Source organism: Pelophylax lessonae, assembly GCF_965119305.1.
Source record: "Pelophylax lessonae genome assembly, chromosome: 7".
NCBI classification, from domain to species: domain Eukaryota; kingdom Metazoa; phylum Chordata; class Amphibia; order Anura; family Ranidae; genus Pelophylax; species Pelophylax lessonae.
Genome location: NC_138774.1, coordinates 264,808,559 through 264,821,801, shown reverse-complemented (window position 1 = coordinate 264,821,801; position 13,243 = coordinate 264,808,559). Strand labels below are relative to the sequence as shown.

General features: G+C 30.7%; 1 protein-coding gene across 2 annotated transcripts in view; it reads left to right on the top strand.

The window, feature by feature from the left end:
• The window catches only part of LHX2 (LIM homeobox 2), a 62,375-nt gene that overhangs the window by 10,572 nt on the left and 38,560 nt on the right, over window positions 1-13,243 (top strand). The window contains exons 1-3 of one of the 2 annotated variants that reach the window (XM_082262628.1): window positions 1-80; window positions 2,340-2,542; window positions 5,268-5,647. The exon at window positions 1-80 is cut by the window's left edge and continues 803 nt beyond it. In XM_082262628.1, the coding sequence (XP_082118754.1) occupies window positions 1-80; window positions 2,340-2,542; window positions 5,268-5,647 (663 nt within the window). The remainder of the gene's footprint in view (window positions 81-2,339; window positions 2,543-5,267; window positions 5,648-13,243) is intronic. The other variant, XM_082262629.1, reaches the window with a different exon arrangement.

Below are 13,243 nucleotides of genomic sequence, written 5' to 3'. Positions count from 1 at the left end.
TCATCGATGAGATGGACAGAAGATCCAAAAGTGAAAGCTCCGCCATCAGCTCTGCTATAGACAGAGGGGAGACTGAGACGGTAGGTGGGGGGGGAGGCCCAGGGCTGTATAGTGCCAACGTGCCATGATTTAAAATAACAATAATCTCAAAAAAAAAAAAAAAAAAAAGAAAAAATTATCAATGACAGGTCCAGCAAAATCGTTATATTCAGATCCAAGCTAGAGAAAAGACAAATGTACTCCACCACTGCATTGTGTACTTCATTTCATTGTAAGTGTGCAGGGTGTACCATTGATTTATTATTACATATCTGCCAGGGAGGCATGACTAGATTATGCTACCTTTGTGCTCCTAATATGAATGAAGTGTACTTCTTAATGCAACCTGCTTTCTATTCACTTCAAAAGATTGCAGAACAGTTTCTTGTCACCATAAGAAATGTAGTAAAAAACTAAAAGTAAACCAAAAATTAATCTTAAACGTGAACTTTTGCACACACACACACGTTTAAATAATTATTATAAAATAGTTGTCTATATATATATATATATATATATATATATCTATATATATATATATATATATGTGTGTGTGTGTGTGTAGTTAACTATATATATCTATATATCTATATATATATGTGTGTGTGTGTGTGTGTAGTTAACTATATATATATATATATATATATATATATGTGTGTGTGTGTAGTTAACTATATATATATATATATATATATATATATATATATATGTGTGTGTGTGTAGTTAACTATATATATATATATATATATATATATATATATGTGTGTGTGTCTTTTTTTTGTTTTGCTAAAAGATCACTCCATTTCCATTACACATACTGCATGTTAGGATAATATCTTCAATTTCAATTTATCTTTATTAGGTTTGTAAATATAAACTTACATAGGTGGATTATAGATAACAATCCCCCCAAAATGTTTTTTTTTTTTTTTTTTTATGGAAACTGAGATTATATAATTATTTTAACAACAAAAATTTACAATTGTAATTAATACTTATTAAACATATTTCTAAAAAAAAGTAATTAGAATTTGATTTATCATATGCAGCCATGTATTTCAGAGGTGTCACGTGGTCCCAGAATAACCATCTATTGTAGTATATGTGTACAGTTACATTTGCAAAAACTAGAATTACACACATGATATGCTTGTGATGTACATGTGCAATATGAATGTGACATTTTTATTTCACGCTTTTAATAGCCCAGAGAGCAATGTGTGTGTGTATGTGTGTGTCTTTGCGACTTCCACGTTCATGGCAGGTTAGGCTCGATTTAAACATTATAGTATTACCATGCTTGCATTACTAGCGATCAAAAATATATCATTCCACACATTAGACGATGATCCAACTGCTAGTGTACAGCGATTTGAGATTCCATGTGAGTAGATTAGACACCTGTGAGGCTGCTTCTCAAAAGGTTATCGATTTTGAGAAGACTTTTCCCCTTGCTGATCTTGCATAAAATAGAATTCACAATTTGAACATTAAGCTTTATACAGGATTTTGTACAATCCTTGGTTTCACTGGTAGGTCACCTCAAAATAGGAATACAAAAATATTGTTTTGCTATCTATCTGTCTATCTAGATTATATTAAAAAAAAAAAAATATATATATATATATATATATATATATATATATATATATATATCAATATATAAATATATATATATCAATATATCAATATATATATATATATATATATATATATCAATATATATCAATATATCAATATATATATATATATCAATATATATATATATATATATATATATATATATATATATATATATATATATATATATGTTGTTACACACACATATAGCAACCCAGTATGCATAACACATTCTGTTAATTATATATAAGCTCTTGTACATTACACTTACATCCACATTTGGATCCAGTATAAAAATCCTGCTTGCCCCATCAGAACGCCTACAGGGCAAATGGCAAATCATAGTAAATTGTAATACAATGTAATATTATTTGTGACTACAGATCTTACAATAAAGAGATGGTGGCTTTTATCAGGCAAGCCATTTTCTAAACGTTTGATCTAAAAATATCTAATCTATAGTATTAAAATGTTCTTCAAGTTCTGTAATAGATATCCAATATATATCCTATAATTTGTGGCAGTTATTCGTATTTACTTATTTATTTTATAGTTTGACTGCTGTTTGTTCTGGTCTTTTGTGTTTATTGTTGTAGTAACCTCTTTGGTTTAATAGTGAGAAATCTGTGGATGGAATGTTTTTTTTTACTGACTGTATCTTTGTGCCCCCTTTTTGCCAGACGATGCCCTCCATCAGCAGTGACAGAGCTGCCTTGTGTGCTGGTTGTGGGGGGAAAATTTCGGATCGGTACTACCTCCTGGCAGTGGACAAGCAGTGGCACATGCGTTGCCTGAAGTGCTGTGAATGTAAATTAAACTTGGAGTCTGAACTGACCTGCTTCAGCAAAGATGGCAGCATCTACTGCAAAGAGGACTATTACAGGTACCATAACCCCCTGCCCACCCCCCTCTCACCCCCATATCCTAAATTATCTCATGCACCTAAACATCTAAAATTATGCATCTAAAAGTACCAAGCCCACCCCTTTATTTTAAAATTTATAAAAAGAAAACCCAAATCTTTCACAAATAATAGTGTTTTAATGGATCTGCCTCTTGGTAAAGATTGGGCATTCCAATCTGTAAAATTAACAGGCTCAATTCACAAAGGTAACACTCCATAAAAAAATGCCCTTTTTTTTCCTAAGTGATAGTATACTGAGTCCAATAAGATTTTAAAAATTCAGTCACATGGCTGAAAAAAAAAATGTACCTCTTTAGTAAATCATTAGTAAATTGAGCTTTAAGGCTTAATTCACAAAGCTAACACACCAGGATAAGAATTATTAAAAAAAGACCTTGTTTTTAAAATGACAGTCTAGTGGCTGAAAAAAAAAAAGAGATCCTCATTCTTTTGTTCAAGTTTTGGGGATTGAGACTAAATGCTCAGTTCACAAATCTTGCACACAGGGATAAGGATCCTTTTTTTTTTTTTTTTTTTTTTTTTTAAAGAGATAGCTATTTTCAGCTGGGTCCAATGAGATTTTTACAGTCACATGACTTAAAAAAAAGACCCTTATCCTAATGTTAAAGCTTTGTGATTAGAGCCAATACACAGTGTGTAATTTGAGGTCGGATTGTGAAAATGTTTTAGAATACAAACATCATATCCTGGGCCAAAAAACACTATATATATATATATATATATATATATATATATATATATATATATATATATATATATATATATATATATATCAGACAGTTTTATAGATCAGTTTCTATTATGCTATTTTCTCTAATAACCCCTTACAATATTAAAAAAAAAAAAAACAACAACTATACGAGACATATTAATCTGATCACACGAGATCACTTTCTACCATATTATTATTTCACTTGCACACTTATGAACCCTCTGCACTAAAAAAAAAAAAAAAAAAACGCTAAAACAATATTTCTACTGTTGTGCAATAAAATGGAAACTTCTGATTTTCTTATAAAAGTAGGGGGGCACTTTATTTTACGGGTTGACATGTTCATTTCAGTTTGAGGAGTGCGAGGTTCCCCTGGAAATACTTCATTAATATGGAACAGCCGTTGCGGTTAATGGCAGGCAGGGAAGGGGTTAAATCGGAAGGCTACTGCATTGCCTGCTTGTTTTATTTGGCCATCAGTCCCGAAATGCTTTGGATGAACAGGGACTTATGAAGGATTTATGGACACAAAAAAAAAAAAAAAAAAAAACTTATATGCAGACCTTAGCTATAATATAAATTAAATTTAAAACTGTTTAAAATAAGTCGAAATATGGATATAGGAAAGAGCAATCCGATCATTATCAGATTAAAGTTATCTGTCTTTTTTTTGTGTATTTATTCCTTATTTTAATATGGATATAGGAAAGAGAAATCAGATCATTATCAGATTAAAGTTATCTTTTTTTAGTGTATTTATTCCTTATTTTAATATGGACATAGGAAAGAGAAATCAGATAATTATCAGATTAAAGTTATCTTTTTTTAGTGTATTTATTCCTTATTTTAATATGGACATAGGAAAGAGAAATCAGATAATTATCAGATTAAAGTTATCTGTCTTTTTTTTGTGTATTTATTCCTTATTTTAATATGGATATAGGAAAGAGAAATCAGATCATTATCAGATTAAAGTTATATTTTTTTAGTGTATTTATTCCTTATTTTAATATGGACATAGGAAAGAGAAATCAGATAATTATCAGATTAAAGTTATATTTTTTTAGTGTATTTATTCCTTATTTTAATATGGACATAGGAAAGAGAAATCAGATCATTATCAGATTAAAGTTATCTGTCTTTTTTTTAGTGTATTTATTCTTTATTTTAACAAGATCAATGCATTATTATTTTTTTAAATTAAATTTAAGACCTTGATAGACCAGCTTCCTATGCCCCATGATGCTAAAGTTGGTTGGTCTTTCCAGGTGCATATATATATATATATATATATATATATATATATATATATATATATATACTCTGGTGAGGTCATAGTAAAGTTTGACCATTATAGATCTTCATGCTGGAATTTGGAGGTTTGTGGTCACTCCACTGAGTTTCTGACTTTCCAGTTGGGTCAATGGTCCTGAGACTTCTTACCCATTACCACCTTGCCTTCACCAGTTCTGGAACTGTATAATACAAGTCAATAAACTCTTTTTTTTTTTCACCAATACACTGAACTACATGTACCATGATACCTGAAGGCATGGAGGCAAGCTGCTATTTGTTGCTCTACCTCATACAGTAGTCAGTGGGGTCTGAAAATGATAAAATGATGTGGGATTGATATCCATAGGGTTGACTTTAGAGAAATGAGAACTACTGCCTACCTATTAGAAGTCAATAGTGTCTATAAATGATATGGAAATTACATATAGGGTTGACTTTAGAGAAATGAGAACTACTGCATACCTATTAAAAGTCAATAGTGTCTATAAATGATGTGGAAATTACATATAGGGTTGACTTTAGAGAAATGAGAACTACTGCATACCTATCAGAAGTCAATAGTGTCTATAAATGATGTGGAAATTACATATAGGGTTGACTTTAGAGAAAGGAGAACTTTTGCATCTTTATCATGCTGTCTAAAATTGTAAACTTGTTCTGATTCTACATCTGCAGGAGGTTTTCCGTCCAGAGATGTGCCAGATGCCACTTGGGAATCTCAGCCTCTGAGATGGTCATGAGAGCAAGGGACTTGGTGTACCACCTCAACTGTTTCACCTGCAACACATGCAACAAAATGTTGACCACTGGAGACCATTTTGGCATGAAGGACAACTTGGTCTACTGCAGGCTCCACTTTGAGACTCTGATCCAAGGAGAGTACCAGGTTCATTTCAATCACTCGGATGTGACATCAGGGAAGGGTTCAGGACTGGGTTCTGGGGCTACCTCTGTAGGGCTGCCTTATTATAACGGCGTGGGGACTGTGCAGAAAGGGAGGCCAAGGAAGAGGAAAAGCCCGGGGCCCGGCGCAGACTTGGCAGCCTACAACGCAGGTAAGCAAAGCAAGCCAGGCTCATTCATTTCTAATGCAATGTTTTCCTCTTGATTACACAAAACAGCTTCCATTTATTAAATCTCAACTGATAATAATAGCCTAGCTGGGTATAATTATTTGCATCAAGTGCTGTCAAGCTGGTAATTGCAGGAGCTAAAAATCTTAGCATTTTTTTCACTTCAGGTAGAAAAACAATGAATGGAAATCAGGTAGAAAAGATAGGGCTTGACACTGGAACAGGGCAGGGATCAGGGATCTATGGGGACTACTGGCTTTATCTGACGAGGAACTACAAATCCCAGCAATCCTGCCAACCATCTCATTTATCGATGGGTTTTTTTTTCACCTATCTATAAATCTATAGGGGTTGATTTTAGAGGAGTTCAGACTCTTCATTCAAAAAATTGTGCGAATATTCAGTTGTTCAATCATGTGAATGGTACTTTGGTGTATACAAGTCTAATTTTGATTTATTTTATCTGTTTAAAATTCATTCTTATTCATTTATAACCTATATATTTATAATCTATGATTTATAATCTATCAATCAATCAATCTATACTTTATCTATTAATGGTCTATCTATCATTTATCTATTAATTATCTATTTAATAATGATCTATATCTATCTATAATTTATCTAATTATGATCTGTCTATCTATCTATCTATCTATCTATCTATCTATCTATCTATCTATCTATCTATCTATCTATCTATCTATCTATCTATCTATCTATCTATCTATCTATCTATCATTTATCTATTATCTATTTCATTTATAACCTATATATTTATAATCTATGATTTATAATCTATCAATCAATCTATACTTTATCTATTAATGGTCTATCTGTCATTTATCTATTAGTTATCTATTTAATAATGATCTATATCTATATATAATTTATTTAATTATGATCTATCTATCTATCTATCTATCTATCTATCTATCTATCTATCTATCTATCTATCTATCTATCTATCTATCTAATAATGATCTATATCTATATATAATTTATTTAAATATGATCTATCTATCTATCTATCTATCTATCTATCTATCTATCTATCTATCTATCTATCTATCTATCTATCTATCTATCATTTATCAATTATCTATTTAATAATGATCTATATGTATCTATAATTTATCTAATTATGATCTATCTATCTATCTATCTATCTATCTATCTATCTATCTATCTATCTATCTATCTATCTATCTATCTATCTATCTATCTATCTATCTATCTATCTATCTATCTATCTATCTATCTATCTATCTATCTATCTATCTATCTATCTATCTATCTATCTATCTATCTATCTATCTATCTATCTATCTATCTATCTATCTATCTATCTATCTATCTATCTATCTATCTATCCATCTATCTATAATCCATCCACCCATCTCTCTTTGTAGGGGTCTTCCCAGTGTAGGACAGGGTAGGGGTTACACAGGTGTTGTAGGTGACAGCCCTGAGTGGAGTGTTTGTTAATGGCAGGTGATTTGCAGAAAGCTGATGGAAGCAAGTGGTGCGGCTCCTGCATCAGGTTTCAGTCTGCACAGAAGCATTCCATAAATAACAAAAATAGGCTGTGACTGCGGCTACCCTGACAGTATTTGTTTTAATAATTACCATCAGTACCACAATTCTAGCGTCTGCTTTATAGATCACCTAGGTTCACCCCATAAAATGGCAACTCTTATTTCAAGAGGGAGAATTCAGTTGGTTTACCCCCCCCCCCCTTCTTCCAGCCTCCATAAAGGAGACATATGCCTCCTAATTCTGTTATTATACATGTGAATAGCTCATTTGTTCATACGCAAAGATTTGTGTTACATTTCCATAAAACGGTATGGGAGATGTGCTTGTATTAAAAATGACAAAAAAAATGACTTAAATGAAAAAAAATGTACAATAAAACGAATTAAATACATTATTGTGGGTACAATATCACCAAATAGCGAAAGCGGTAATTTAGAAGGTGAAACCAGCGCTAATCACAATTATTGTTCACAAGGATGGTGCGTTTTACAATGTAATGATGGTTGTTATACTATGACGATGATCCTGTTATTTAACATGAATATTTTAATAACCAAACACACAATTTAGATTTAATTGAATTGATTAACGATATTCTATATGCAGTAACAAGGTCCTTTAGTTACTAAGATGTAACAAAGTATTACATATTAATTTCGATTTTTAGAAAGTATATTTTCCCCAATTATGTAGAGCGTTTTATTTAACTTTGTTATGGAGGTGCGTGCATGTGTGCACATGTATGTGCGTCTATATAGGTGTCCATGTATGTGTGTGTGTGTATATATATATATATATATATATATATATATCATAAGATTTGTGTGTGAGAGAGAGTGAGTTAGGATTTCCCTACGTTTTCACTGTTGTGATGGTGACTGGAGCATGTTGCAAATGATTTTGTTAAATGCTGGATTTGTGGGTTCATCAAATAGTTTACCTAACCCCAACTTTAATCTCCAGCTGCGCCGCTGTCTATGGAGCCAACCTCATCTTATTCCAAACCTTAATGCAGACTTAATACTTTTTCAGGAAGTCATATCTCCAGGGGTGAGAGACGATCAAAAAACTGCATTTCTGGTCCAGTTGGCACCAAATGGGTTAACAATTAACCATTTAGAAACACAGCACTCTCCCTGTTAATCCTGTTTAGTTCTCTGTTCATTGTTAACTGGGGTAAAGAGTCCCCATTGTGGCCCAGAAATTGCTCAAGGTCTGGAAGCTTCAGCTTGGGGTAGTTTGGATGTGGATGGATCCTGACAGGCAGAAAATAGCTCAGAAGGGAACTGAACTTCAAAAAGACTTTTTTTTTTTTTTTCCACCCCTCTTTCTCTCTTTTTTAAGTGCCTATGTGGTGATGATTTCTTCCATGTCTGGTGTAGAATGGGAATTAGATGAGTAGTGATTGGGACAATGTGACACCCAGGAACACCTGTGATGTGTACACAGAATATGCTCCCATATGCCCCCCCACCAGGAACTATCAAAACTGAGGCTGTGTCCTCTACTCTCTCATCACTTTACTTGTTTTAACTTCCCTGTGGACTAACACTGAAGTCTGATTGGTTGTCATGGGCAACAACTCCATTTCTGTTCAAGTTTTTTAGAAATTAGCCTTATTTTGGTCACAGTTGCTATACCAAGTGCCCTGAGGGGTGTGTGTAACCTGGAAGGGGCTCTTATATTTCGGGAATCCACTTTTTTTCTACCAGTGATGGACGTGTGTGGGAGGGTTTGTAATATAGCAAAATAAATAAATAAATAAATACATAAAATAAAAAAACAAATAAAAATAAAATTATCTATCTATCTATCTATCTATCTATCTATCTATCTATCTATCTATCTATCTATCTATCTATCTATCTATCTATCTATCTATCTATCTATCTATCTATCTATCAATCTCTTTTACACTTCCACTAATAAATAATAATAAAAATAATAAATAAAAAAATATATAAATATCTTCTATATATATATATATATATATATATATATATATATATATATATATATATATATACACACACACACACACACACACACACACACACATATGTATTCAAATATATTGTGTGTGTGTGTATATATCTACCTACCTATCTATCTATCTATATACATATATATCTATATAGATATATATATATATATATATATATACACATATATATATCTATATATATATATATAGATATATATATATATGTGTATTTATATATGTGTGTGTATATATATATATATGTGTTTATATATATATATGTATTTATATATATATTTATATATATATATATATATATATATATATATAATATAATCGCAGACATGGTATATATATATATATATATGTAAACACATATGTATATACATATATATATATATATATATCTACATATAGCTATATATATCTATATATCTCTATCTCTCTCTCTCTCTATGTATATATATATATTTTTTTTATATCTATCTATCTATCTATCTATCTATCTATCTATCTATCTATCTATCTATCTATCTATCTATCTATCTATCTATCTATCTATCTATCTCTTTTACACTTCTTTTATCTATCGATCTATCTATCAGCATATATTATATAGTATCTTTTTCTGTGTATGTATTATAATAGTGGAAATAGTGGATATGTAAAAGATAATGTCAACATGTAACTCTATCCAGTCCCCACTCCAGCTTGTGTATGTGGGGTGTAACTTGTTAACTAGCGGATCAGTTGGGAAGACCATCGTGTTACAAGGCTTGTTTGACTTACTATTGAATGAGAAGGAACTCTGACTATCCATATTGACACAGGAATTATAGTTCGATAATGGACAAACTTATACCCTCTAGAGTCTAGTTTGTAGGACCACTAAAGCCGAATACCTTATATAAGGACTTAAATCCCAGGAAAAAAAAAAAAGTATAGAGAATGCATGGTGAAAGTTTATTGTGACTGTCCCCTGTATTGTGCTGGGTTTAGCTCTCACTCACTATTGTGAACTGTTCTTTTCTTGAAGACAATAGTGAAGTTAATGCGATAGGAAATGAGGTTTCTAAGTACTTGGTGACCCCATTTTGGGATCATTTAGAAAAGGAGAATTTGGAAGGCAAACTGTGCAAAAATTTGATGAGTTCTTTGGAAACACCAAGTTATAATAATAATCATCATAAGTCAACACAAGTTTGCTGGATTACAATTAAGTATATATATATATATATATATATATATATATATATATATATATATATATATATATATATTATATAATCTATATTAATATAATACATTACTGTTATTACTAGGTAGAAATTTCTGCAAAATTTTGGAAAGACAGATCTTTTATAAGATAAATCCCCTCTAGGTATCTCTTGACTTTATCAAAGCAATCTATTATATATATCTATATTGTCAAGTGCCATTCAAACTCGCCGCCTATTTTTCGTTGCCTCTTGCATTTGCCTTGAATGTGATCGTTAATAAAATATATTAGCATGCTTATATGAAAAGTGAGTTTAAGAAAATATCGGCAGGAAAGAAAACCCTTCTGGTTTGCGTTTCTGGTTGGAGCTTTCTGGCAGAAAAAAAAACGTTAATCTTTCCTATACTATGTACAAAAAACGCTCTTATGAGCATTTTTTTCTGGCAAGGGAACTGGCGTTTTTTTTTTTAAGTCCAGAGTGCATGGATTTTAGTAAAAAAAAAAAAAAAAAAAAAAAAAAACCTATATAATATTTCTACTTTTTTTTTTTTTTTAACTAAGAGAGGCGCATATGTTAAATATAAAACCTTAAAACGAAATGTAATAATACTGTGAATCGTTGTTGATAAATTGATGAAAATACACACATAACATATAGGTTGCTAAAAAAAATATTTTTATCTAACTGTTGATTTGATATTAAAAGCAATCATTTGTTAGAAAGTAAAAACGAATTTCAATGGATCTATCTATATATTTTTTTCTTTATATCTGATATTTATGTATTGGTTCCATTCAATTGTTTGGATCTACCCTAGACAGAAATATATAAAACAGTGAAAAAGAAAAAGGATTTTTATAAGATATGACTAAAAATAATCTTTAGGGAAAGCCACCATTCTGCCTTGCGTGCTATATGTATTTCATCCCCTATTCCCAAGGAAAATCGATAATTACCTGAGGATTATTCCAATCGGAAATCTTATACACTATAATTATATTATAGCAGAGGGACCCATTTACAGATGTAAAAAAAAAATCACAACTCAAAGACCTTTCCTGAAAACAGAAATAAGCCACAAATGCCTGGGAAAAGAACAATAAAAATGATAAAACAGAATATCACGGTTACCATATTTTAATGTCAACTTGGTATATATTCTGTATAATTTAAAAATGACACTTATGTTTTTTTTTTTTTTTTTTAAGTAAATGTAGATTTTATATATAATAATTATTTTGCAAATACTTTAAGGACTTCTAAAGGTGACAGATTTTAAAGTAATATGTAGCTGCAAATAATTCGACCTCACTTTTTTTGTAATATATGTGTATAAAGAAAATATTGTTGCGTTTGTCCTTTAAAAGCAGCTTGAACTGACAATTGTAAAAAAAAAAAAAAAAAAAAAAATTATTTTCTACCAAGCTTTCCTGAATTACTGATTACAATTGTAGCTCTCTTGCTCCCCCTAAAGACCATTCAGAGAGTCTGCACTCAGAGACTATTCCTATTCCAAGGTCCATGGGGGTCGATTTACTAAAGTTCTAATCTCATGCAATTTGAAACCCCACTTTGGCACATCGCAAAAATAAATAAATAAAATAAAAAATAAATCAAAATAAAAAATGCTGTGTATAAAGAATAAGGGTGCTCAAAAAAAAAAAAAAAAAAAAAAAACCAACCCCCCCCCCCCAAAAAAAAAACAAAGCAAAAACATTTCGGTTAGCAGTATTACAAATGATCAATCAGTGTCAATCTGATAATTGCAACATATTGTTAATCTCTTACATGCAAATTAGCATCCTGATTTTTAATAAACAGCTAACAAAAATGTTTGCAACATAAATGTACCCAAGTATAATAAACATCTACAAAATGAACATAAAGCATATATATATATATATATATATATATATATATATATATATATATATAAAAAAGATATACCTATATATTTTAGAAACATTTCACTATTTTAACCAAAATATTATAAGGCATATTTAAACGGGCTACTTTTTTTTTTGTTTTTTTTTTAAAAGATATACCTATATACATAGTCAAAAATATTTAATTATTTTAACCAAAATTTTATAAGGCATAGTTAAGTGGCCTTTTTTTTTTTAAATATCTGGATCAAACTATAAATAAAGCTAAACAGTGTGCAATACAAAATATAGGATGCAGATAAATATAAAACTAGAGTGAAAAAATATTGATTGGGGTCCATGCACACTCAATGCAACGCCAGTTCCCTTGGCAGAAAAAAAAACAAACAAAAAAACAAAAAAAACAAAAAAAAAAAAAAACAAAACAAAAAAAAAAAAAACAAAACAAAAAAAAAAAAAAAACAAAACAAAAAAAAAAAAAAAACCTCTATATTGTACATGTGTGAGTTTAGCGTTTTTTTTTCCTGCCAGAAAGCTCCAATCAGAAACGCAAACCAGAAGGTTTTTTTTTTTTTCCTGCCTCTACCTTGAGCTTAAAATATGCCTGTAAGGCTCCATGCACACTGGCTTAAAAATCGCTGCTACTACAGCAATTGGGCGTTTTGCCTGTAGACGCAGCTCAATGTTACCCTATGTGTCCATGCACATTAGGATAATTACAGGCATATTTTAAGTTCAACATTTAAAGGCAGGAAAATAAACTCTTAAAAATTTGCATTTCTGATTGGAGCTTTCTGGCAGAAAAAAAAGCTAAACTCTCTTAAACTCATCAAAACTATGTACAAAAACGCTCTATATGAGCGTTTTTTTTTTCTGCCAAGGGAACTGCCATTTTTTTTAAGCCCAGTGTGCACATAGCTTTGTTGTCCCAACGTGCGTTGACACATAGAAT